Source organism: Procambarus clarkii, chromosome 48, assembly GCF_040958095.1.
Source record: "Procambarus clarkii isolate CNS0578487 chromosome 48, FALCON_Pclarkii_2.0, whole genome shotgun sequence".
In the NCBI taxonomy this organism is placed as follows: domain Eukaryota; kingdom Metazoa; phylum Arthropoda; class Malacostraca; order Decapoda; family Cambaridae; genus Procambarus; species Procambarus clarkii.
In genome coordinates, this window is record NC_091197.1 from 27115877 (window position 1) to 27142901 (window position 27025).

The 27025-nt window shown below is 51.4% G+C and overlaps 1 protein-coding gene across 7 annotated transcripts in view; it reads left to right on the forward strand.

Moving 5' to 3' along the window:
• Positions 1–27025, forward strand: part of LOC138349446 (serine/threonine-protein kinase OSR1-like) — a 580194-nt gene that overhangs the window by 438486 nt on the left and 114683 nt on the right. For 4 of the 7 annotated variants that reach the window (XM_069302665.1, XM_069302664.1, XM_069302667.1 and 1 more), the window contains exons 4-5: positions 10102–10238; positions 15501–15602. In XM_069302665.1, coding sequence (XP_069158766.1) covers positions 10102–10238; positions 15501–15602 — 239 coding nt within the window. The remainder of the gene's footprint in view (positions 1–10101; positions 10239–15500; positions 15603–27025) is intronic. The other 3 variants (XM_069302668.1, XM_069302669.1, XM_069302671.1) reach the window with 1 other exon arrangement.

Here is a 27025-nt window from a genome sequence, read left to right on the forward strand (position 1 = left end):
GGTCCGCGCAGTCCCGTTTCGGAACCAGAAACAGACGGGAAACCCATCTGAGGGACGACGCCGTTTCGACGACGCCCAAGCATACCCACTCCAAGACGACTCGACAGAGCGTAACCTGCCCTGCCAGCCCCGACCCCCCCATGGGGAAGAGGTGCCACCCAACGCCACCGCAGGCCGCGAGACACGACCCGAAAGGCCCACGAATCGTGGGACCAGGCGCGGGCGAACAGTGCAAGCCGCCCCTCCATCGCCCCGTCAATGGGGTAAACCGCGAAAGGGCCGGCGACCCTTACGAGACCCAGAACCCCGCACATAGCGAACACCGCGCCGACCGGACGAGAGAGGGTCCACAGGAGGAGCCAAACCCGAACCTGACTCCAGAGGCCTACCACGACGAGAGGAACCCAGAGCCCTGGCACGACCTTTCCGGGAAGACCCACCCCGGGACCCCCGGAAAACCAACAAGTCCGACATCGGACGACAAGCCGCCAACGCCGCCTGAATAAACTGCATCACGGCCGACTCCTCAAACAGAAGAGGACAAAAAGGTGAAGAACGCCTAAGAGCCAGAGCCCAAGCAGATTCCACGGAGGAACCCAGCACTGTCTGCCGACACGCGAGGCGGGAAGCATAAAACAGGGGAAACCACATCCCGCAAAATCGGCGTGAACAGCTTCAACAAGGCAGCTGACGAACGCCCAGCCGAGGACAAGGTGCTGGACTCCGGGACGGACCCAAGCGTCCTCACATCCTCCACGAGCCAATCCGAAGACAGCTCCAGGAGGGAAAAGAACCGCAAGGCCGTAGCCAAAAGGCCCCGGGCGCGCAAGTCCTCCGCAACGAGTGCCGCCGAAAGGGTGGGAACCTGTACATGGAGCTGAATAACGCCCACATCGCGGGGAAGGGCAGGGGCAAACAAGCACTCATTCAGGTACTCAAGCTCACCTTCAAGTTCAGGAAAACCTGAAGCACCGTGGAAGCTTCCCGCCACTCCAGCGTGCGGGAACGACAGAAGAAATGCCAGGAATCCAGAACAAACAAGGGGCAGTCTGCTAGCCAGGACGACTCCGGAACCTCGTAACGGAGCCAGAAAGGGAACAAAGTCCCAAACCTGAATTCGGATGGATCCATTTCTGAGGCATAATCCGGGTCATGCAGGAGGTAAGCTGCAAAGGCCGCTCGTACCACACCAGGTTGGATGCGATAAGCCGAAAACCTCCGGAAGGACGGAACCGACGTACCCGGGGGAACACGGAACCGAACCCGGGGAGGGGCCGACACCAAATCCAACTCGTACGCAGAGGGGGGGGGGGGGGGAAGAAAACCCCACTCCTTGTAACAATAAGCCCCGCTCAGAGGGAAGAAAAACCCAGGCGGGGTCCAGCGGGGCCCAAGGCCCCCAAGTCAGCCCCTCCCCAGCCTCGAGGTCCTTCATCACAGGACAAGAGGCCAAGTCCTCTCCCCAAGCCCCGACCCCACAAGACAAGGACGGAGCAGCCGGAAAAGTTGGAGGAGGGGGGGGGCCACTGGTCAGATCCAGAAGCTTCGGCCGGGAGACAAGACTCGAATGCCTCTGCCGCCCCCCCGGAAGGGGCACCCCCCGAAGCTGCCCGAGTCTCAAGATCAAGTAACCCCTGCTCCGACCCTGAAACCCTCAGACGCTTCGGGGCCGGAAGCAGGGAGTGGGGGAAACCAGAACGAACAGAAGGGGAAGGACGAGGAGGTGCGGACTGAACCAGGATTGAAGCGACCCCCACCCCCCAAGTCCGGGTCTCGAAAAGCAAAGTGGGGCAGCCCCGGGGCATCCGGGTGAGTAACCAACCGAGCGTGTTGCAACAGACGAAACCTAGACTGCAACGCATGCGCCGCCTGTACCCGAATAGAATCATCAGAGGATTGGGTAAATTGAGTCACAAGCAAGCAGCAACACTCACAGGACTCGGGGTCGAAAGTATCACCGACCCAACAGGCAGCGTGGCAGAGGCAAAAACAATGAGGGTCCCCCTGAGACAAGGGGACCGAGCAACCCTCAAACTCGCACACAGCGAGTGGGAACTCCGAGGTCACATCCATCGGACCCACACGCCCCCTAGGTCCTGAGCATTTACTTTAAGAGGACTCGCGCTCAGGTAGTCCCAGGCAGGGTGCTGCAAACCGGCACCCAAAACTACCAAACAAACTTCTATAGCTGAACCCCAGGGACGTGTACACTCACGGGGACCTAGCAGGGGGCGCCACCGAGGAGAACAGTGGAAGGGCAAAAACAAACTGAATAAAATGACAGAACCCCCCACCAGGCAAAAAGAAAAAGAAAAAGAAAACCCCGCAAGAGGACAGCGAACCCCAAGGAACAGAGCCGGCCGCGATGTCGGGAATACAAGCTGCGCAGCACCCTGTGCCCCTACCAGTGCAAACTGCCTCTTACCTGCCGGTAACAAGGGAGAACAGAACACCCAAGAGCCCAACAGGCGGCCGAAAAACTGAAAGGTAAAACAGACCAGCAGAGGCAGACCCCGAGGAGCCTGTGGAAGGTGGCCCCAAGCCCCAAGGGCAGTACTTACAGGGCACCTAGGGAAGGCAGCCCTAGGCGCATGCAGCCCGAGTACTGAAGATAACTCCTGGTTCTCGCACCCACAAAACCAACACCACACGCAAAGCACAGTGCAGTAGCGACTCCGGAGCCAGAGCACACGACCATCGCCTATAGCATCAGCCTCAAGAACTGAGGTGTGGGTAGCCGGCGTGGAGGGTCTGGGGCTCCCCCTTCCCCCTCCCGGGGAGGGGGGAGCTGCGCAGACAGCGGCGCGGCGGTGTGTGACGTCACACTAGTTTGCTTGTTTTCGGTTGGGAAGTTCTATCCACTAGTTCAGCTTTTGGTAGCAATTTTAACCAGAATAGGGATTTGTTTTGAGGCGCTTACCTTTCTGGGTGCCTGTTCCAGTCGATGGCAGACATAGAATGCTTCCAACCACACGGGGGCTTCTATAGGCCATTGCTCCCCTTGCCTCTCTGAGGGGGCCCGGTTCTGGCCGTGGTCCCCGGTAGGCCTAAGAACTCCATACACATGACTGATGCCAAAGTCTGACATTAGCATATCAGCCTGGGATAGCTCCAGGGAGCCGACGGGGCTCCCCTCAGAAAGCAATATTGAACTGTAATCTATTCATCTTCTTTCCAAGTTATTCATAAAACCAGCATTGAATGTCATGAAATGTCATTGTCTGGGTGAGCCCCAGAGGCTCCCTGGAGCTATCGGGCTAGCTCTCGGAGAGGTTTCAGGGAGCAATGGCTCTGGAAAGCCCTCCTGTGGTTGAGGGTTTCCTTTAGCTACCATTAACCAGGGTTAGGCACCCAGAAAGGTAGGCATAACAAAACGAACCCCACATAGTAAGAAAAGGACAATAAAAATGGAAAAGAGAGGTAGAACTCTCTCCAATCCCAAGGAAACAAGCAGACAAGCAAATGTCACACACCACTACCGTGCCGCTTGTCTGTGGAGCCCTCCCCTCCCCACGTTGGCTACCTAGCACTCTTGTTCGGAAGCTAAGCATCAAATAACGTGAAAAACCACCGACCAGAGGGAGGGAGGGTTGCCAGGGAGCCTCCGGGTCTCACTCAGAAAATTGCGTTTCATTACATTCAATGCTGGTTTTCTGTGGGGAACCCCGACAGTTCCCTGGAGATACATACTCAAAGATAAGGAAAAGAGGGACTTGCCCAGGAGGCACCCATCACACACGCAAAGTCAAGACAACTGGCTGCAACCTGTGACCCAAAGCAACACAGGAACACCCAGGAGCAGGAACGTTAACCAAAGAATGGGCGGCCAGGACCCTGTTAGACCTACAAAATCCCCGTGCCCAAATATCAACCTTAGACATGTTGGCAAACACGGCAGCCGAAGCAGCCAAATTCCTAACATCATGGGCAAGAGGATAGACTGCAGGCTGGCTAGACTTAATAACCCTGCCAATGACCTGGGAGACCTGAGCCCTGGAACAGGGAACGAGGGAAACCGGATCAACCCAAAGCGCATCCCCAGTCACCGAAGCCGAACCACGCAGATAATGGCGAAGAGACGCAACTGAACACAACACATGATGCACCCATGATGTGCTGGGATGATGGAACACCACGAGCATAGCTCTCATCCTGTAACTGCAATTAGATAATTACCCCCGGCCTGACCAACCAAACATCAATGACCCAATGACCCCCCGGAAAGCAGCTGTCTCGATCTTTGCCAGAAAAGAAGGAGAAGGCTGTGGCTGAACAAACCGACACCAGGACTGAAAGAGCAGAAAACCCTTGCGCCGGAAGAGAGCATGAAGCTCATCAACTTGACCCCCAGAAGCCATTGCCAATAGAAAGCCTTGGAAAAACAATCTTGAACCGAAGGGGCCACCACAAACCGAGGAGAGGAAAGAGAAGAGAGCACCCTGTCCAAGGACCAGAACGGCTCAGGCAACACATGAGCAGGCCGGAGGTGTAACAACCATGAGCAGGCCAGAGGTGAAACAAAGAACAAGAAAGTTTACAAAACGAGGCAGAAGTGACATCTACCCCGAATGCAAGCTGGAGCTGCTCCGCCAGCTCCGCATGATACAAGGTGACAGCATTATTAAGTATTAAATGATAGTCCTGAAAATGCCAAGATGGAAAGGACAAGAAAACCTGATCAAAAATAGAAGACAACCTACAAAGAGAGAGGATATGGTGGAAAGAACGCCAGGAAACTTCATACTGTCGCCGAGATGAATCTCTCAGGTGGGACACCATGAACGAAACCACCTGATCACCATACAAATGGTGATAAACCCTCGTCAAAAAGACCAGATGCGAAGAGCGGGGGAGAAGACTGAACCAGCCTCATACCGGTCCGGTCTGATCCGATCCGACCTGCTGGAGAGACGGAATTGTGGAAAATGTCCCAGGTTTGCACACCGAACAAGCAGCGCCTGGAACAAAGGCTGGGCCAGCCACAAAGGGTCCATGAAGACTACTCTTCCTTGGTAGGACTCCAACCGAGCCAGAACCCGAAGCAACAGCTGGACCGGGGCGGAAGGGGTACAGGTAAACAGGTAACCCCACTTCAGCCAGTCCTGCCAAAAGGCGTCCACAGCGACAGCCTCGCAGTTGGGAAAGGTCGCTAGATAGATCGGGAGATGCTGAGACCACAGGGATGCGAAAAGGTCCACGTTCAGGAGTTCGTATGTCCGGCAGAGCCAACGGAAGGAATCGGCATCGACCGTCCATTCTGTGAACAGTGGAATGAACCGAGACAGACCATCCGCCAGGACATTGGACACTTCCCGAATATGAACCGCATGGAGAGCCAAACCCGAGAATCCAGCAGACGAGCTACTCGAAGAGGCCAGCCCCAAAGAGGCAAGGACCAAAGAGAACCCTCGTTGTTCAGGCAATGAACCACCGGAAAAGAGTCCAAATGGAGCCAGATGGTCGAACCTCAAGCAAGCCGAACCCTCCGAAGCTACATCCAAACCGCCGTGAACTCCCACACCGTTCTGTAAGCCAGACGGTAGGACGAACCCCCATAGCCATTGGCTGGCCTTGCGAGCACTGGTCACAAAGCCCCAGCCAAGAGACGACGTGTCCGTGAACACATAGAGCGAGGGCTCAGGTAGGCGCCATGGCACTGAATTCCGGAAACCCAGAAGAAGAAGTTGGCAACGCAGCAACCGCCGAGAGACCCAGAATGCCCCTCAGAAAAGCCGAAGGCGGGGCTGCAATCTCAGCAGCGCTTCCGGAGGGAGAGACATGGGGCTGGTGGCTGAGTGGACAGTGCTCGGGTTTGTAGTCCTAAGGGTCCTGGTTCGATCCCCGGCACCGGCAGAAACAAATGGGCAGAGTTTCTTTCACCCTGATGCCCCAGTTTCCTAGCAGTAAATAGGTACCTGGGAGTTAGACAGCTGCTTTGGGTTGCTTCCTGGGTGTGTGTACGTGTGTGAAAAAAAAAAAAGTTGATTGACAGTTGAGAGGCGGACTGAAAGAGCCAGAGCTCAACCCCCGCAAGCACAACTAGGTGAATACATGGAAGCGGTTCAAGAGTCGCAAACAAGACCCAGCCAGGTCCGAACCTGGGACGGAACCAGACTGGACTTCCTAAAGTTCACCAGGAACCCGAACCCGGTGAGCTGGGAAAGAACCAGACCCCTGGCAAGCAAACAAGCGGACCGATTGAGAGCCCACACCAGCCAGTCATCGAGGTAGACCAGGATTCGAACCCCTAACAGACATAGACAAGTCACCATGAACTGGTTGAGATGTGCGAATACGGAAGGTACCAGATTCAAGCCTAAAGGCAACGAAAGCAGTAAGCCTGATGCTCCACCACGAGACCTAACCAGTCTGTGAACCTCAGACGAATCGGAATGTGCCAATACACGTCTATGAGATCCAGGGACATTATCCTCACATCTGGTTCCAAAAGAAGCAGGACCCGAGACAGAGTGGCCATCCGAAAGGAGGGGCAAGGAATCCAGGGGTTCAGACAGGACAAGTTCAGAAAGAACCTCAGATTCACAGTCCCATTTTGGCACTGGAAACAGGCGGGAAACCCACCTGAGGGAGGGGGTCGTTCCGACCACGCCCAAGCATACCCACTCCATGATGACCTGACGAAGCGCAAGGAAAGAAGCCTGCCCCACCAGCCCCGAATCCCCCGAAGAAGTAACAGCCACCTAACGCCACCATAGGCCGGATGACAGAGCCGAAAATGCCCACGGATCATGGGACCAAGCGTGAGCAAACAGACCGAGCTGCCTCTCCCCCCCCCCCTCATCGCCCTGTTAACAGCGACCGGACCGGTGCCCCCTCCGAGAGAAAACAAAAAATTTGGAAAGAAAAAAGAAAAAGAAAAAGGCAAGAAGCCGACTGGCAAGCAGAGTGAGCACCGCACTGGCCAGAAATGAAGGCACCGGAGGATGCACTAGCACAAAATCTGCATCAAAGGCCCACCTCGACAACAAAAGCCGAAGCCCCAGCACGATCACGAAACACGGTCCATGATCCAAGAAGAGCTTAGTCTGCAAGCCAGGAAGACCCCGGAACTCCAGAAGAGGAAGACCTGGGGCGCACAAGAGGTAACCAAGGGCCTCCAGAACCCCCAAAGGGGACCTGAGAGGAAGAAAAGCTCTGGAATGAAACCGAAAAGTCCAAAGGATTCCGGAATCAAACCCGGGGGAAGCCCAAACCACCACATTTGCCAGCAGAAATGCACCACAGAGAGGAAGGGCAAAACACATAAACACATCACCAATACTGTACCCCTTGTGAAACAGCCAGAAACAGACTGAAAACAAGAGTGATAAAAAGGCATGAGGAGCAAGCATAGCAAACAACCAGGGACACTGGGCCCAAACCCCAGGGCCCAGACCAAGACATAGACAGAAAACACAAAACTGTATGAAAAAACGAACGCCCAAATGTTCCCAGAGGAACAGAAGAAGGGCAGAACTCCTTAGAAGAAAGAACAAAACAGAGAAACGGCAATGGGAGGATAAAACCTTCGGCGAAGGCGAAAAAAAATCCCCCAAAATGCAAGCTCATACTTCCAGGGACATGTAAGCAAACAAACCGCAGTGCCGCCCTGGTGGCCAGGCGGGAAAGCGACCCCGCAGAAAAAAAAATGGTCACCATAAGAAAAGGAGACGTGGCTAATGCAAGAAATCTGAAATCACGTCAGCAAATGCGAAATAATAAAGTAGACAAGAGGGACAAAAAAACCCCGCCCAGAAGGCAGAAAACGCAAGCAGGGGCAGACAGCCCCAGAACTGCTAGTGGGTTCCCCCCCCCCCCCCCCCAAAGCCCTGGAAACCTGCAACAGATGCTCTGGGGCAGAGCTGTCCACCACCACAAAAAAACAAAAGAAAACCCCCGCAAAACTACGACGTCCCCAGAGGCAACAGGAACTGGCCGCTGCATAGGTAGACAGGCTGCTCAACACATTAATGCCCTAACCAGCACAATACCACTCCATACCCAAGGCCAAACAAGGGCCACAAAACTCCAGCTGGCCCCAAGGGTGGGGTAAATGCCGAGCAGCAAAAACCCCTACGGAAATGGCGTCCCAAATGCACCAGGGAAGGCAACCCTATCACGTAAGGGCAGTTCTCATAGGGCGCCTAAGGAAGGATGCCCCTAAGGTCATGCATCTTCGGTACTGATGAGGACACCTGGCCACCCACACACAACAACACTGCAGAGGTTACATTACCGCTGTAATGTAACACGTTACCTAGGGAACTGGAGTGCTAGGTAGCTGGCGCGGGGAGGGGAGGGCTGAGCGGACAAGCGGCGAGAAAGTGGAGTCTGGTGTTTGCTTGTTTCCTTGGAGTTAAAGGGACGTCTGCCTCTTTTTTTTTTGTTTTTTGTTGTCCTTTTCTCACCATGTGGGATTTGTTTTGTTATGCCTACATTTGTGGGTGCCTAATCCCAGTTGATGGCAGATAAGGAAAAACCCCAACCACAGGGGGGTTTTCCAGGGCCATTGCTCTCTGAAACCTCTCTGAGGGGGACCAGTTCTGGCTCGTGGTCCCCAGTAGGTTGAACTCCATAGACTAATGCCCCAGTCTAATATATCACACATTAGCCTGATAGCTCCAGAGAGCTGTAGGAGCTCCCCACAGAAAAGTATCATTTTGAAGTTAAAACCTTTACATTTTATCTGATTTCTTTGTAGGATTCTTGCGTCCAGGTGTCATATGCTTGTGACGCTCATGCTTGGGCATGGAGTCCTGTTGGCTCCCTGAAGGTATCACACACTAATGAGTGCCATACTACAAGGTGCCATCAGTCGCAGAGTTCTATTGGCCTCCTGGGGGGATCACGAGCCAAAACCTGGCCCCCATCAGTGTGTTTAGGGAACATGACCTATGAACACTTTACATTTAAAGTTAATCATAATTGTCATCACCAGGAAAGGCACCCAGAAAGTTAGGCAAAACAAATCAAACAACTGCATGGTTAAAACGAGACGGCTGCCTCAAAAATCATCAAAAGAACTCCCCAACAATAAAAACAAACCACTAAAATTTTGGTAATTTTGTCTCACCTCCCCTCTCATTTTGGGGGAGGAGGGGGGGGGGAGCCGGGTGAGCCAGGCCCCATCACAATAGGTTCTATTCTGATGGTGCTTGGTGGCTGTCCTAGTCACTCCGGCTCTAGTCTTCTGTTTTATAAAGTAGTGTTTTACCTTTGAGGCTGTTTATGCAGGGGTGTGTGAGCCAGGAGTTTAGTGTACTTGGAGCTGCATAAGCACAGGGTTGTCTTTCCTTGGGTGTTCTGGATACTCTCCTGTTAGGAGGCTTCCTTGCTTGGGGTGGTCCTCATCCTTAACCCTTCAGCTGTGCATTACATCATACGATTGGGGTACCTAATTGTGCTCCGCCTGTGCCTCCCATCATATGAAGTAGTAGGGAAAAGATTTAAAAGTCTTGCACAGGCATGGGGCTCACAGTTGCTTCCTCAGGCTTTAGTAACAATCCCCCATGTTTGAAAATAATTCTGAGTCCCTCACTTTTCTTCTAGGGCCTTAGTAAAAATATGAGGACCATATCTTGCAACATCATCCTCCGGTGTATGAACGAGCAGGGCGGTCATACTAGGAGCCACTGAAATTTGATCAGCAGCAAATGAGGGATTGCCATTATATATTTCTGGCAAAATGCGTGTTGTGTCCAGTTATAAAATTTAGGCTTATATTTAGGCGTATATATAAATTAGTGTGAATAAATACATGGTGTGTGTGTGTGTGTATTTATACACATATTCATACCTATATTTTACAAGTTATTGGCAATTATGATTAACTTTAAATGTGAAGTGCTCATATGCCATTGCTCCCTGCAATTCTCTGAGGGGACCAGGTTGTGATAGTGGTCCCTGGTAGGCCAATATATCTCTTCCACTGACGGTACCTTGTAGTATGGCACTGATCAGTCTATGATAGATTCAGGGAGCCTTCAGGGCCACCCCAGTAATTACCATTTCATTACAATCGGTGCTTGTTTTTTATTATATTTTATATACAATAATTTTAAATAATATTATTAATATAAATTACTGATATTCCTTCTGCAGAAGGAAATCCAAGCGATGTCTCTTTGTCACCATGAGAATGTGGTAACGTATTACACATCATTCGTAGTGAAGGAGGAGCTGTGGTTGGTGCTGAAGCTGCTAGGTGGCGGATCTCTGCTGGACATCATCAAACACAGGTGTGACATACGGCTCCTTTAGTGCCCACACGTTTACATTTTAAAGAAAATGATGTTCATTTGTAATTTATAGAGATTGCTAAAAGGAGGATCCCTGTTGGACGTCAAACACAGGTATGCCATGTGGTTTATTTAGTTTCCCAGTTGTAGTGCATTTATGTTTTTACATTAAAATTGTTGTCTATCTCTTGACCTCCATGATAACTTCTGTTGTATTAACGGTCCCTGAAAAACTAGTCCAAAATGTTGTGTCCAGAATTGGAAAAACAGGCAACAATAGCTGGAAGCAACAGACAGTCAACACTAAAACCGGGTCTGTCTAATTACCCAAAGCCAATCAAAGCCACCCAAAACTTCCTGGCATTACGTTAGTAATGAATAAATATGATATATTTACTCATTATAATGTTGGTACTGAATGTAGAACATGGAAAAACATATTTTTACTCTGAAAAAGTATCATTTCATAACGAAATTAGACGAAAATAAGCTGCTGGTGACGTCAAAGTAAGTCGACGGTCCAAGCGACAATGTTGTGGAGCGACTTATCCAAGTCACATTATTGCCTAAAGAATATTTGCTGGCATATCAGCCTCCTGTACCTACCAAACCTAACCTACCTACCCAAACAGAAGCTAACAAAACATAACCTAACAAAACCTAACCTAACCTAACTAAACCTAATCTATCCAAGCTAAAGTTAATATAACCTGTACTCAACAGTGTGTCTTGGATAAGTCGCTCCACAACATTGCCGCTTGGACCTTTGACTTGCTTTGGCCTCACCAGCAGCTTATTTTCGTTTATTTTTTGTTATGAAATGATACTTTTTCAGAGTAAAAATATGTTTTTCCATGTTCTACATTCAGCACCAACATTATAATGAGTAAATATATCATATTTATTCATTACTAACGTAATGCCAGGAAGCTTTGGGTGGTTTTGAGTGACTTTGGATAGCTTTAGGTAATTAGACAGACCGCTAAAACCAGCTCGGGCAACACAAGACGGCTGATGTCAGCCAGGCATAACAGGGACAGGTGAAGCATACCAAGTCACCCAACATCGCGGCCAAGACGACAAGGATATGAGAAGAATGACGTCTCATGACATAATGTTCAGGTCGTCAACAATGAGCATGGTTATATGATTAGATTAATGATATCTGAACCTTGTACATAGTCTATATCACAGTCGGGATCTTCTCTAACACTATTATTGCAAAATAACTGCAGTTCCTTATTTCTTCATAATTAAGTGATGCTGTAGGCATAAGCTTCATGGTGGTGCTGTGAGCTGGTGGACCGAGGCATGGGGTCAGACACGGCATGACTCTGTATGATTCGTGCAGCTGAAGGGTTAAACACCCAACCCACACATCGGAAAATGAAGGAAGTGACGACCTTTTGCTATGTCCTGGACCATCGTCAAGTCGTACAGAAAGATTGGTGGTAGAGAAAGTCAATATATACGATAAGATTGTGAGGCGAGAGGTGAGAAGGTAAGAAGTATACCATAGGAGTTAATAGGTTCAGTATAATGAAAACTGCAGAAGGCCTAGCGGTGAAAATAAAGTGGTGAAATAACAATAAAGAAGATAGCAACAGAAGAGAGAGAAGAGATCCTAGAGGGGCTAAAGCTAAGTTAGATGACCTTTGTTAAGAAGACTACAACACTAGAATGCAGAAGTGTGTACTGAGAAAGGCAAGAATCAACAACAATAAAGCCAGGACTAGAGTTCATGTGTGTGAGAACCGGTTTGACGAGGCAGCATCTGTGACGACTCCTGGCAGAAAAGATTGTTAGAGGAAGACCAATGTATTGGATGACAAATGTATAAGATGATTAAGAATCCCTACCATGTCAGAAGAGAGCATTGCTAGTGCCTGCAGATACAAGCTAACTTGCAGTTATGTTGTTGTAACTGCATTCATATGACTTTTTGCTGGACTTGAAAACATTCCTCCATTCCAACCATCCTGTATAGTTTCTAGTTATCCCTTCAGCTTCGTAAATGGCATGCATGCACTTCAATGTTGGCTCTTTGTACAGTGATACAATGACACTTTTCAAACATCTTTGATAAATATACAATCATCTTATTCCTTTATCTCCAATTTATTAATACAGAATACAATACTGTAATTTCTCCACATACTGTACAATATTTAATTTACTTTTGCTGCTTTTTACGCATTTTAACTTAGCCACTGATCCCTTGCCTATGTCACAACCTTTGTCTTCTAGTAGTAAATCTTACTCTCTTGCCTATGTCACAACCTTTGTTTTCTAGTAGTAAATCTTACTCTCTTGTCTATGTCACAACCTTTGTTTTCTAGTAGTAAATCTTACTCTCTTGCCTATGTCACAACCTTTGTCTTCTAGTAGTAAATCTTACTCTCTTGCCTATGTCACAACCTTTGTTTTCTAGTAGTAAATCTTACTCTCTTGCCTATGTCACAACCTTTGTCGTCTAGTAGTAAATCTTACTCTCTTGCCTATGTCACAACCTTTGTCTTCTAGTAGTAAATCTTACTCTCTTGCCTATGTCACAACCTTTGTTTTCTAGTAGTAAATCTTACTCTCTTGCCTATGTCACAACCTTTGTCTTCTAGTAGTAAATCTTACTCTCTTGCCTATGTCACAACCTTTGTCGTCTAGTAGTAAATCTTACTCTCTTGCCTATGTCACAACCTTTATCTTCTAGTAGTAAATCTTACTTTCTTGCACCAACAAAACTAAGTGTATTCACATTTGTATCTCACAATAATTCCACCCTTCAGAATTTTAAAATTACTCTATACATCTAATTTCTTCATGGATTATCATCCTGATATTAATTCACTAAAAATACCCACTGATCACATTACCCATCTTTCCTTTCTTTCATTATTCATGTACACATGTTCCCAGAAGATGCCACTATTTTTTATTTTGTCCTTCCCAGGTTCTTGTCCACATTTTGTTTAACTATTTATTTATATTTTTATCTTTTTATCATGATGTGCCTTTTCCCTTTTGTACTCTCAGGATGTGTTTTTCCCCCTCCCCCCTTACTTTGTACTCACAGAATATGTCCTGTCCCTCTTATTTTGTAATCAAAGGATGTCTTTTCCCTTTGTACATATGTATCTTTTCCCCTTTACTTTGTACATATGAGATGTATCTTCCCACCTTTACTTTGTAAGGGTCCTTTCTTATCTATCTTCTCCTCAGTTTGTTATGGCCCCTTCTGTTCAGGCTTTTTTTCCAAAGCTCTTTTCTTGTTGGATTAGTCTCTGGGGGGGTCGGATCGGGGAGCTTCATGCTCTCCTCTAGCACAGGGGTTTCTGCTCTTTTGGTCAAGGTGATAGGTTTATTCGTTTGCAACCATCTCCTTTTCTGGCGAAGAATGAGACCGCTGCATTCCAAAGGGGTCCTAGGGTTGTTGATGCTTGGTTGGTCAGGCTGGGGGTGCATCATGCATTGTGTCCAGTTGCAGTTCTCCGTTGTTATTTGCACGCCACAGCCTCTGTGGCCGGGAATGTGCTTTGGGTTGATCCGGTTTCCCTTCTTCTCTGTTCCCAGGTTCGGGTCTCTCAGGTTGTCCACAGGGTTATTCGGTCTAGCCAGCCTGCGGTCGATCCCCGTGCCCATGACGTTCATAAGTTTGCTGCACTTGCTGCCGTCTTCAGTAACATGTCCTGGGCTGACAATCGGGCACAGGGCTTTTGATGGTCGAACAGGGTCCTGGCTGCACACTTCCTCGTGAATGTTCCTGGGCCTAGTCGGGCGTGTGTCGCTTTGGGTCGAAGGGGTTGCAGGCTGTTATCTCGACTTCAGCCTGCTGGTCATGCGTCGCCTGAGCCATTCTGGTTGTTGGACCAGGTGCTGTCTTTCTCTCTTCCCGGTTTGTGGTGGCCCCTTCGGTTCAGGATTGTTTTGATAAGGCTCTTTTCTTGTTGGCATTGGCCTCTGGGGGTTGGGTCGGGGAGCTTCATGCTCTCCTCCGGCGCAGGTGTTTCTGCTTTTTCGGTCCTGGTGGTAGGTTTGTTCATTTGCAGCCTTCTCCTTCTGTTCTGGCAAAAAACAAGACGGCATCTTTCCGGAGGGGTCCTTGGGTGGTTGATGCTTGGTTGGTTCGGCCGGTGGTTCATCATGTATTGTGTCTGGTTGCGGCTCTTAGACGCTGTCTGTATGCCACAGTCTCGGTACCTGGGGACACGCTTTGGGTTGACCCGGTTTTCCTTCTTTTCTGTTCCAGGGCTCGGGTCTCCCAGGTCGTACACAGGGTTATTCAGTCCAGCCAGCATGCGTTCTATGCTCATGTCCATGACGTTTGCAAATTTGCTGCATTATGCCATTTATGGCAATACTGACATACAGGCACGAGGGTTTTGAAGGTCGAACAGGGTTCTGGTCGCCCATTACCTCATTTATGTTCCTGGTCCTAGTGGGGTGTGTGTCTCTTTGGGTCACAGGTTGCAACCAATTGTCTCAACTTCGAGTTGAGGTGTGAGTGGCGGCCGCCTCCTGGGTAAGTCCCTCTTTTAATTTTCTGTAGTTACATTCAACACTGTTTTTTTTTTCAATATGGTGTCAGTTTACTGGAGTCCTGAGGACCAGGATGTGAGCCCCATGTACCCATGGAAGTTTTGAATCTTATGATATACAGTATAGTACTAACAAATGTAATATGCTTGTGTGCACACCCCCTTTTCCCATGATAGCACGGTGTACGCAGTACAGTGGTTAAAGCTTTTCACATAATTTGTAGATTGAATGGGGCCTATTTTCTCCTATTCTACATTACATAATGTGGCATTTATTCACATTAAATTCCATTTTGCCAAGTGTTGCTCCATACAGGGCGAGGTTCTGGCTCGTGGTCCCTGGTAGGCAAAAAGAATGCGACTGATGACACTGGAGTAGTATAGCAATTAATCAGTATGCTAACCTCAGGGAGCCTCAGGGAGCCTTAGGGGCTCACCCAGAAACTGGCATTTCATTACATTGAATGCTGGTTCTTTCATCTCAAGGACTTCTTATTCTCAGACCTCTTTCATCTCCAGGAATTTTTGTTCTCTGACCTCTTTCATCTCCAGGATTTTTCTCTGACTTCTCTCGTCCTTGAAGGAATGTTCATCCTCTTGCCATTGAGACTTCATATTATGCAAGTCATGTGATCAGGAAATCCTCTAAGATGCTGTGGTGTCAAGCACCTCTTGATTTTCCAAATTTTTTCCTGATTTTGAACAATACCTGATTTTTTCTTAAATTTAGCCCCCAAACACGTGGTACTCCTGATTTTCAACCTCAGTTGAAGCCAGAAAAAAACATGTTGCAAAATATAAGAGATCTTTCCAACAGCAGCTCTAAAACAAGGTGAGTAATTTATAGTATTTATTTATAAGACATGATGTAATGTACTCTTAAATGATAGTTAAGCATAAGATTCATGTGTTGACGGATATTCTGAGCCGGTCCTCGGTAGCTCCCTGGTGCCATACATCCACAAAACTACCAGGCCTCTCAACTTGCATAGGCCTACTGAACACAGGAGTAGAATCTGGAGATTTAGATTAACCTCATGAGAGTAAAAAAAACAAAACAGAAAGTACATATCTTGACTGAAGAGAAATGGTGGAAGCAAGGGAAGTGGTTGTTTGCCCAATGTCAACAAACGATGCATTAATATCCAAGTGTACCACCAGGTGGCAGCTCAAATCACCCAGGGGTCCAGCCTGTGTGACTCTTCACTTGCATGCATGGTACAAATCACTTCACTATCGGCAAGAACTGACCTTTCAGGTAGGGCCCCCCCTTGATGGCTCAACCTTGGTGCTGGCTGCCTGGATAGCTCTACACATATTATGTCATACCAGGCTCTTGAGAGTCAAAGAAAACCTACCATAGACTAGAAGTCAAAACCAGATCCATTCAGAGACACAGTAATTACCTAATTGTATTTATATGATGAGAGCTATGCTCGTGGTGTCCCATCTTCCCATCACTTTGTCCTATCTTTGAAACTACATATTGATGGTTTTGGCCTCTACCACCGTCTCACTTAGCTTGTTCCAACCATCTAACACCATTTGTGAAAGTGAATTTTCTTATATTTCTTCGCAGCTTTGTTTAGTTAAAGTGAGCAAGGGATACTAAATCACCAAAGCCAAGAGGAAAACCCACCAGAAAAGTAGAGTGAACCAAAATAGACAACGGCAAGGAAAATATGAGCAGCCCTGACAATTAGGAGTACAGTAATTAGGATGTTACCCCTGCTAGTTACACCCAGTGCCAGCTTTGTGTTAGGTTGCAGCCAGCTCCTTCTTTTCATGCATATGAATGAGTCTGCAGGCTTCCAGAGGGGTCCTTTAGTGGTTGATGCATGCTTGTTTCGGCCGGGGGTGCGTCATGCACCGTGTCTGTTGCGGCTTTACTCCGTTGCTTTCGGACCACTGATTCTGTTTTGGTGTTCACATTGTGAGTGGCTCCGGTTTCCCTTGTCCATGTTCCAGGGCTCATGTGTGTCTGGTTGTCTTCATTGTCATTACAGCTAGCCAGACTGCAGTCTACTCTCATGCTCACGATGTTCCGTTGTACACTGCTCTGTCAGCTAATCTGGTCTTATGTCTTGGGCCAATATTCGGGCTCGGGGGTTTTGGCAGTCTACCACGGTCGTTGCTGCCAGGTGTCTTGTTAACGTTCCTGGTCCTCTGCGGCCTTGTATGTGTGTGGTCTTTTCACAACACATGGCCCTTGGCTCTGGGGCATGTGTTGCAGCCTTTAGTCTCACCTTCAACTTGATACCTGCAGTGCTGCCGCCTCCCTGATAAGTTCCCCCCTATTTTGTCCTTCTCTGTGGGTAGTTAGCTTCAGGGAGTGCAGGGCTTTCCCCAGAAAACCAGTATTGAATATAATGAAATGCCAATTTCTAGGTGAGCCCTGGAGGCTCTCTGACACCCTCCCTTCCTCCAGTCGGCAGTTTTTCATTATTCTCGAACTGACTGGCTAACCAGGACCGGCTGCCTCCTCCCCCCAATGAGGTATGAGATGGAGCTAACTAGGGGAGTTGGGGGGTTGGACGAAGTTTTGGTTCTTTGTTTTCATTGTGGGGGAGTTGTTTTTGCAATATTAGGGCTTCAGTCTCATTTTCAAATCGTGCAGTAGTTTGTTTTGATTCGCCTATCTTTCTTGGTGCTTCCCTGGTGGTGGCAAAGATGATACACTTTAAATGTAAAGTGTTCATAGGCCATCGGTCTCTTCACCTCTCTGAAGGGGGCCCAGGTTCTGGCTCGTGGTCCTCAGTAGGCAAAAAGAACTGTGATTGATGACACTCAAGTAGTATGGCACTTAATCAGTATGATAGCTTCAGGGAGCCTCCGGGGCTCACTCAAAAGTCGGTGTTTCATTACATTCAACACTGGTTTTATACTATCACATTTGGGTTCTTTCTTTTGGGCTAATCTTGGTGCTCAGAATGTTCACTGGCCTTTCTTGGTGCTTCACCATCACCTGGTTCTGTCATACCTATGAGGCTGGCTAGTTTTGGCTTCCAGTCATCCAAATTGTCAATTAACCAGGGATTTCGTGTTTACCCAGTTTGCACAGTTTGAATCTCATGAACTGGCAAAGTCTGTGCTCACTCCTTTCAAGTTGTTGATGTGTGTGTTGTTGGTCTGGGACTCCAGGATAGCTTCCCTTTCTCTTGTGGATGGTCATTCTGCAGTAGTGGGACCATTATCAGCTAGTGTTATGAGAACTTTGCCTGCTGGCCTTCCCACTGGGATATATTTTGCGATATGCATTGTACACTACTCTTTCTGGGGGGAGCCCCGTCGGCTCCCCGGAGCTATCCCAGGCTGATATGCTAATATCAGACTTTGGCATCAGTCATGTGTATGGAGTTCTTAGGCCTACCGGGGACCACGGCCAGAACCGGGCCCCCTCAGAGAGGCAAGGGGAGCAATGGCCTATAGAAGCCCCCGTGTTAGTGGGAGCATTCTATGTCTGCCATCGACCGGAACAGGCACCCAGAAAGGTAAGCGCCCCAAAACAAACCCCTATTCTGGTTAAAATTGCTACCTAAAACCGAACTAGTGGATAGAACTCCCCAACCGAAAACAAGCAAACTAGTGTGACGTCACACACTGCCGCGCCGCTGTCTGCGCAGCTCCCCCCTCCCCGGGAGGGGGAAGGGGGAGCCCCAGACCCCCCGCGCCGGCTACCCACACCTCAGTTCTTGAGGCTGATGCTATAGGCGATGGTCGTGTGCTCTGGCTCCGGTGTCGCTACTGCACTGTGCTTTGCGTGTGGTGTTAGTTTTGTGGGTGCGAGAGCCAGGAGTTATCTTCAGTACTCGGGCTGCATGCGCCTAGGGCTGCCTTCCCTAGGTGCCCTGTAAGTACTGCCCTTGGGGCTTGGGGCCACCTTCCACAGGCTCCTCGGGGTCTGCCTCTGCTGGTCCGTTTTACCTTTCGGTTTTTCGGCCGCCTGTTGGGCTCTTGGGTGTTCTGTTCTCCCTTGTTACCGGCAGGTAAGAGGCAGTTTGCACTGGTAGGGGCGCAGGGTGCTGCTCAGCTTGTATTTCCCGACATCGCGGCCGGCTTTGTTCCTTGGGGTTCGCTGTCCTCTTGCGGGGTTTTGTTTTTCTTTTTGTTTTTGCCTGGCGGGGGGTTCTGTCATTTTATTCAGTTTGTTTTTGCCCTTCCACTGTTCTCATCGGTGGCGCCCCCTGCTAGGTCCCCGTGAGTGTACACGTCCCTGGGGTTCAGCTTTAGAAGTTTGCTTGGTAGTTTTGGGCGCCGGTTTGCAGCACCCTGCCTGGGACTACCTGAGCGCGAGTCCTCTTAAAGTAAACGCTCAGGACCCTGGGAATCCCCTAGGGGGCGCGTGGGTCCGATGGATGTGACCCCGGAGTCCCCACTCGCTGTGTGCGAGTTTGAGGGTTGCTCGGTCCCCTTGTCTCAGGGTGACCCTCATTGTTTTTGCCTCTGCCACGCTGCCTGTTGGGTCGGTGATACTTTCGACCCTGAGTCCTGTGAGTGTTGCTGCTTGCTTGTGACTCAATTTACCCAATCCTCTGATTCTATTCGGGTACAGGCGGCACGTGCGTTGCAGTCTAGGTTTCGTCTGTTGCAACGCGCTCGGTTGGTTGCTTCCCCGGATGCCCCGGGGCTGTCCCGCTTTGCTTTTCGAGACCCGGACTTGGGGGTGGGGGTCGCTTCGATCCTGGTTCAGTCCGCACCTCCTCGTCCTTCCCCTTCTGTTCGTTCTGGTCCCCCGCCCCTGCTTCCGGCCCCGAAGCGTCTGAGGGTTTCGGGGTCGGAGCAGGGGTTACTTGATCTCGAGACTCGGGCAGCTTCGGGGGGTGCCCCTTCCGGGGGGGCGGCAGAGGCATTCGAGTCTTGTCTCCTGGCCGAAGCTTCAGGGTCTGACCAGTGGGCCCCTCTTCCTCCAGCTTTTCCGGCTGCTCCGTCCTTGTCTTGTGGGGTCGGGGCTTGGGGAGATGACTCGGCCTCGGGTCCTGTGGTGACGGACCTCGAGGCTGGGGAGGGGCTGACTTGGGGGCCTTGGGCCCCGCTGGACCCCGCCTGGGTTTTTCTTCCCACTGAGCGGGGCTTATTGTTACAAGGAGTGGGGTTTTCTTTCCCCCCCTCTGCGTACGAGTTGGATTTGGTGTAGGCCCCTCCCCGGGTACGGTTCCGTGTTTCCCCGGGTACGTCGGTTCCGTCCTTCCGGAGGTTTTCGGCTTATCGCATCCAACCTGGTGTGGTGCGAGCGGCCTTTGCAGCTTACCTCCTGCGTGACCCGGATTATGCCTCGGAAATGGATCCGTCCACTTTCAGGTTTGGGACTTCGTTCCCTTTCTGGCTCCGTTACGAGGTTCCGGAGTCGTCCTGGCTAGCAGACTGCCCCTTGTTTGGTCTGGATTCCTGGCATTCCTTCTGTCGTTCCCGCGCGCTGGAGTGGCGGGAAGCTTCCACGGTGCTTCAGATTTTCCTGGGGGGTGAACTTGAGTACCTGAATGAGTGCTTGTTTGCCCCTGCCCTTCCCCGCGATGTGGGCGTTATTCAGCTCCATGTGCAGGTTCCCTCCCTTTCGGTGGCGCTCGTGGCGGGGGACTTGCACGCTCGGGGCCTTTTGTGTTCGGCCTTGCGGTTCTTTTCCCTCCTGGAGCTGTCTTCGGATTGGCTCGTGGAGGATGTGGGGACGCTTGGGTCCGTCCTGGGGTCCGGCACCTTGTCCTCGGCTGCGCGTTCGTCGGCTGCCTTGTTGAAGCTGTTCACGCCGATTTTGCGGGATGCGGTTTCCCTGTTCTATGCTTCCCGTCTCGCGTGTCGGCAGGTGGTGCTGGGTTCCTCCATGGGATCTGCTTGGGCTCTGGCTCTTAGGCGTTCTTCACCTTTTTGTCCTCTCCTGTTTGGGGAGTCGGCCGTGGCGCAGTTTATTCAGGCTGCGTCGGCGGCTTGTCGTCCGATGTCGGACTTGTTGGTTTTCCGGGGGTCCCGGGGTGGGTCTTCCTGGAAAGGTCGTGCCAGGGCTCGGGGTTCCTCTCGTCGTGGTAGGCCTCTGGTGTCAGGTTTGGGGTTGGCTCCTCCTGCGGACCCTCCCTCGTCTGGTCGGCGCGGTGTTCGCGCTGTGCGGGGTTCTGGGTCTCGTAGGGGTCGCCGGCCCTTTCGCGGTTTGCCCCTTTGACGGGGCGATGGGGGGGCGGCTTGCGCTGTTCGCCCGCGCCTGGTCCCACGATTCGTGGGCCTTTCGGGTCGTGTCTCGCGGCCTGCGGTGGCGTTGGGTGGCCCCTCCCCTCTTTGGGGGGTCGGGGCTGGCAGGGCAGGCTTCTTCCCCTGCGCTCTGTCGAGTCGTCTTGGAGTGGGTACGCTTGGGCGTCGTCGAAACGACGTCGTCCCTCAGATGGGTTTCCCGTCTGTTTCCGGTTCCGCAACGGGACTGCGCGGACCTGCGGTTCATTCTGGACTTGTCCCGTCTGAACCCCTGGGTTCATTGCCCCTCCTTTCGGATGACTACGCTGTCTCAGGTTTGGCTCCTCTTGGAGCCGGGAGCTTGGATGGTGTCCCTGGACCTCCGGGATGCTTATTGGCATGTCCCGATTCATCCGCGGTTCAGGGACTGGCTCGGTTTTGTAGTGGGGCGTCTGAGTTACCGCTTTCGTTGTCTCCCGTTCGGGTTGAACCTGCACCTCGCGTGTTCACATGCCTTACACGGGTTGTGGTGGCTCGTTTGCGTCTCCTAGGTGTTCGAGTGTTGGCCTACCTCGACGACTGGCTGGTTTGGGCTCCCAGCCAGTCAGCTTGCTTGCTAGCCAGGGATTTGGTTCTTTCCCAGCTCGCCGGGTTCGGGTTCTTGGTGAACTGGAGGAAGTCCCATCTGGTTCCCTCTCAGGTTCGGACATGGCTGGGTCTCGTGTGGGACTCTCGAACCGCCTCCTTGTCTCTCCCTCCGGAGTCTCTCCTGCGGCTGCGGTCCCGCCTTCGTCTGTTTCTGGAGGGCCCTCGGGTCAGCCGGCGGTTGCTCGAGGGGCTGTGCGGGAGCCTGAACTTCGCGATGGTGGTCTACCCGCCGGGTCGGGTTTGGCTTCGACGGCTGTTCTGGTTCCTTCGGGGTTCCCCCTTCCGCCTCTCTCGCGATCGCAGAGTTCGACCCCCGGGGGACTTGCGTCGGTTGCTGCGTCACCGGTTTCCTCTTAGGGTTTTTCGGGGTTCAGTGCCTTGGCGCCTACCCGAGCCCTCGCTCGATGTGTACACGGATGCGTCGTCTCGGCTGGGGTTTTGTGACCAGTGCTCACCAGGCCGGCCAGGGGCGTTGGAATCCGTCCTTCCGTCGAGCTCACAGTACGGTGCGGGAGTTCGCGGCAGTGTGGTTTGCTCTGGGGAGGATTCGGGTGGCCCGCGGATCGACGATTCGGCTCCATTCGGACTGCTCTCCGGTGGTTCATTGCCTGAACCGCGGGGGTTCGATGCGGTCCTTGTCTCTTTGGGGTTGGTCGCTTCGGGTGACTCGTCTGCTGAGTTCTCGGGGTTTGGCTCTCCTGGCGGTTCACGTACGGGGCGTGTCCAACGTCTTGGCCGACGCCCTGTCTCGCTTCGTTCCTCTCTCCACGGAGTGGACGGTCGACGACGAGTCCTTCCTTTGGCTTTGCCAGACGTTCGGGCGCCCCGAGGTGGACCTCTTCGCGTCGGCGTGGTCGCGGCGTCTTCCCGTTTATGCGGCGCCCTTCCCCGATTGCGAGGCCGTCGGGGTCGATGCCTTTCGGCTCGACTGGACGAGGTGGGGGTTCCTGTATCTCTTTCCCCCGGTTCGGCTGTTGCTCCAGGTCCTGACTCGCTTAGAGACTTACCGGGGGAGAGTTGTCCTTCTGGCCCCTTGGTGGCCGGCCCAGCCTTGGTTTCAGGCGCTGGTTGCTCGGTGTCCGAACCCGAGGGTTTTTCCCGCGGCGCCGCCTCTTTCAGCAGATCGGGCCGGTACGTCACGTAGCTGGTTTGATCTTCTCCTCGAGTCTTCGCGTATGGTTTTTTTGACTCGAGTCTATCATCATCTGTATGGTGATCAGGTGGCCTCCTTGTTGGTGTCCCACCTGAGGGCTTCTTCTCGGCGGCAGTATGCAGTTTTCCTGGCGGTCGTTCCGTTTCTTTTTGCGTCTTCGTCGTGTTAGCTCCTTGTCTGTTCGGGTGGTCTTGTCCTTCCTCTCGTGGTTGTTTCAGGACCGTCATCTTATGCCTAACACTGTCGCTTCGTATTGTGCGGCGCTGGCGGAGCCGCTTCAGCTTGCTTTCGGTATCGATGTTACGTCTGCGCCGTTTCGCAAGCTGTCTCGTGCATTGTTTCACCTCCGGCCTGCTCATGCGTCGCCTGAGCCGTCCTGGTCTTTGGACAGAGTGCTCGCTTTCCTTTCATCTCCTCGTTTCGTTGTGGCCCCTTCGGTCCAGGATTGTTTTTCCAAGGCACTTTTCTTGTTGGCTTTGGCCTCTGGGGGTCGGGTAGGGGAGCTTCATGCTCTCTTCCGGCGCAGGGGTTTCTGCTCTTTTGGTCGTGGTGATAGTTTTGTTCGTTTGCAGCCGTCTCCTTCTTTTCTGGCGAAGAATGAGACTGCTGCGTTCCGGAGGGGTCCATGGGTGGTTGATGCTTGGTTGGTCTGGCCGGGGGTGCATCATGTTTTGTGATCGGCGGTTGCAGCCAGATCGGCGGTTGAGGGGTGAGCGACGACCGCCTCCCGGGTAAGTCCCTCTTTTTCTGTCTGTGGGTAGTTAGCTCCGGGGAGCCGACGGGGCTCCCCCCAGAAAACCAGCGTTGAATGTAATGAAACGCCATTTTCTGGGTGAGTCCTGGAGGCTCCCCGGCATCCCTCCCTCCCTCCGGTCGGCGGTTTTTCGCGTTTTTGACATCCAGCCTCAAGAACTGAGGTGTGGGTAGCCGGCGCGGGGGGTCTGGGGCTCCCCCTTCCCCCTCCCGGGGAGGGGGGAGCTGCGCAGACAGCGGCGCGGCAGTGTGTGACGTCACACTAGTTTGCTAGTGTGATTTAAACGGCCCACGGATACACGGGGTTCACCACACCTTCATCAGGGCTCTTGTAAACAGATGCCATTTAAAAAAAAAAAATCGTGGGCCAAATTCCTGGGTGTTAGGGGCCTCAGTATTGAGTGAGCTACCAAGCCTGACGCACGCAGCATGAGCTCACAGCACTGCTGTTCAGCTTGTGACCACAGCATCGCCTAAAAATGCCATAATATACTTGTTCATGATATTATGTAGTGATGATATTATTACAGAAGACCCTTAACTGTGATAAAACTGACCAGGGTTCTGATAATAGCAGGATTGTGGTGATATTTAGCGCTGTGCTCCATGGAGGGAGGAGTAAGGCTGTGGGAGGGAGGGTGATGGCGTTGTCTTCTGACTGTGCGTGCCCACCTTTTATTGACTGCACTCACCATACCAGCTTAGTGGTTCGCTATGGTGAACACAAATGTAGATACTTATATATAACGTGTGTATAGAGGGTATAAACAGCAATAGGAGTAGGTTGGGAGCCGCCATTTGGTGAGGGAGGTGGCGTTGTCTGCATGACTTATCATGTTGTTTACTGGTGACCACTATGGACTTTGGGCACCATACCAGTTTACTTGTACAAGTATGGTGAATAAAACAGGTAGATACTTATATATAATGTGTGTATATAGCATAATATATAGAGACCAGATATAATATAGATATAAACCAGTAATATATGGCGCCAGAGACCCGCCAGGTGGGTCTCTGGCGCCTGGTTTTAGCAACTGGTTTTAAGGCGTCTCTGGCGCCTTAAAACCAGTTGCTTCGGGCAGATAGGACTCGTTAGCCTGGAAAGGCAGCTCATCTAGGGGAAGGAAAACCCCGAATTCAAACCTCTGCTGTCTTGTGGCTAAACCCACTCATGGGAAAGACTTCGGGAGTGAACCCAGAGGAAAAATCCGGAGTTGGAGTCCCTAAGGCAGTTTGCAGCTGTTTACAGCTACATTCTGGCAACTCCTGCGACGACACTGGTGCCAACTGTATCGGCGCCTGCCCTTCCCTTGGATCACATCGGTGGCATGGAGAGGGTGGATCTGCTGCATGGGCAACAGCTGGTCCTCCATAATTACTGCCCAGGCCTGTGCCCTGGAGAGGACACTCCAGCATCGCCTTGGCGATGGCTCAACACGGGAAGTGACAGTTACCGGTGATAAGCCTACCACTCAATTGGTGTAGAGTAAGGCGCCAGGGGTTACTTCCGTCGGTGGGAGAAATCATCCGATTTCATAGGACAGCTACCGCCCGCCTCAAGCTGGGCAGCCCCCAGCCAATAAGGTGCTGTCCCGCCACGGTCCGCCTGCTCCACTGGGTGCGTGGGGCTTAGGTCACAATCCAATAAGCGGATCGTCAACCCATGCACCAAGCAAAAGAAAACAAACACAGAGTCAACCAGCTCTCAAACTGGGCACATGGAATGTAAGGACCATGACACTGGGTCTCTCGGAAGATCTATTGGAAATGAACGACGCCCGCAAGACGGCTGTGATCAACAATGAACTGCGCAGGCTCCAGATGGACATAGTCGCCCTGCAGGAGACACTTCTGCCCGCAACCGGCAGCATACGGGAGAAGAACTTTACCTTCTTCTGGCAGGGCAAACCACCAGAAGAGGTAAAGGAGCATGGCGTTGGCTTTGCCATCAGGAACAGGTTGTTAGGGTCCATAGTACCACCTATGGAGGGGTCTGTAAGGATCATCAAACTTCAGCTTCATACAGCAGTAGGAATGGTCAGCCTCATCAATGCCTATGCACCAACACTGACCTCTACCGAAGCGAAGGACAAGTTCTATGATGACCTCGGCCTAGCTCTCAGAGACATACCTCAACAAGAGCCAGTCTTCCTCCTGGGAGATTTTAATGCAAGAGTTGGTTCTGATCACAGCTCTTGGCCTTCCTGCCTGGGCCAGTTTGGATTTGGGAAGATGAATGAGAGTGGGCAGCGCCTCCTGGAGTTCTGCTGCCATCATGATCTCTGCATCACCAATTCCTTCTTCGACACCAAGCCCCAGCATAAGGTTTCCTGGAGACATCCCAGGTCTAAGCATTGGCACCAACTCGACCTGGTGCTTACGGGGCGTAACAATCTGAGAAATGTCAAACTGACCCGCAGCTTCCAGAGCGCAGATTGCGACACCGACCACTCTCTCGTCGTTTGCAGAGTAACGTTCCAGCCCCGGAAAATCCACAGAGCAAAGAAAGAGGGAAGACCACGCATTAACGTAAACAAGACCCGTGACCTCCACAAGGTGGAGGAATTCACTGCGGCGCTGGTAAATGCCCTTCCTGTACCACCCTGTGATAGTGCAAGTGCGAGGTGGTTACATCTCGGGGGCACTATTTTCAACACTGCCATGTCCACCTTCGGTAAGAGGCAGAACAAGTCAGCAGATTGGTTCGAGGCCAGTGCAGAGGAACAGTTACCCCTCGTAGAGGAAAAGAGACGAGCTCTCTCATCCTACAAGAACCTGCCCTCAGAAAGGAACCTACAGGCCCTCCGTACTTCCCGCAGTAAAGTTAAACAAACTGCGAGGCGTTGTGCTAACGATTACTGGCTTCGACTCTGTTCCAGCATCCAGACTGCGGCCACTGTCGGCAACATAAGAGGCATGTACGAAGGGATCAAACAGGCAACAGGCCCTACACAAAACCGGACGGCTCCTCTAAAGTCAGCCACTGGAGAGATCATTAAAGACCGTGATCAACAGATGAATCGCTGGGTGGAACATTACTCCGAACTCTACTCCAGAGAGAACTTGGTCAGCGTAGAGGCTTTGGATGCAATTGAATGCCTGCCCATCATGGAAGAACTTGATCTTGAACCAACTGTGGAAGAAGTTGAGAAAGCAGTGGATTCACTTTCCTCAGGGAAGACCCCAGGAGACGACGGGATTCTGCCTGAAGTTCTCAAGTGCGCTCGTGGAACACTTAAATCTGAGCTTCATGAACTTCTGTGCCAGTGCTGGAGGGAGGGCTTGGTGCCACAAGACATGAGAGATGCAAACATCATCACTCTCTACAAAAATAAAGGTGACAGAAGCGATGTAAACAACTATCGTGGCATATCCCTCCTCAGCGTCGTTGGCAAACTCTTCACTAGGGTCGTTTTGGTCAGGCTTCAGATTCTTGCCGAAAGAGTGTACCCCGAGTCACAGTGTGGTTTCCGAGCAGAGAGGTCGACCACTGACATGGTGTTCTCCCTGAGACAGCTTCAAGAAAAGTGCAGGGAGCAGAGAAA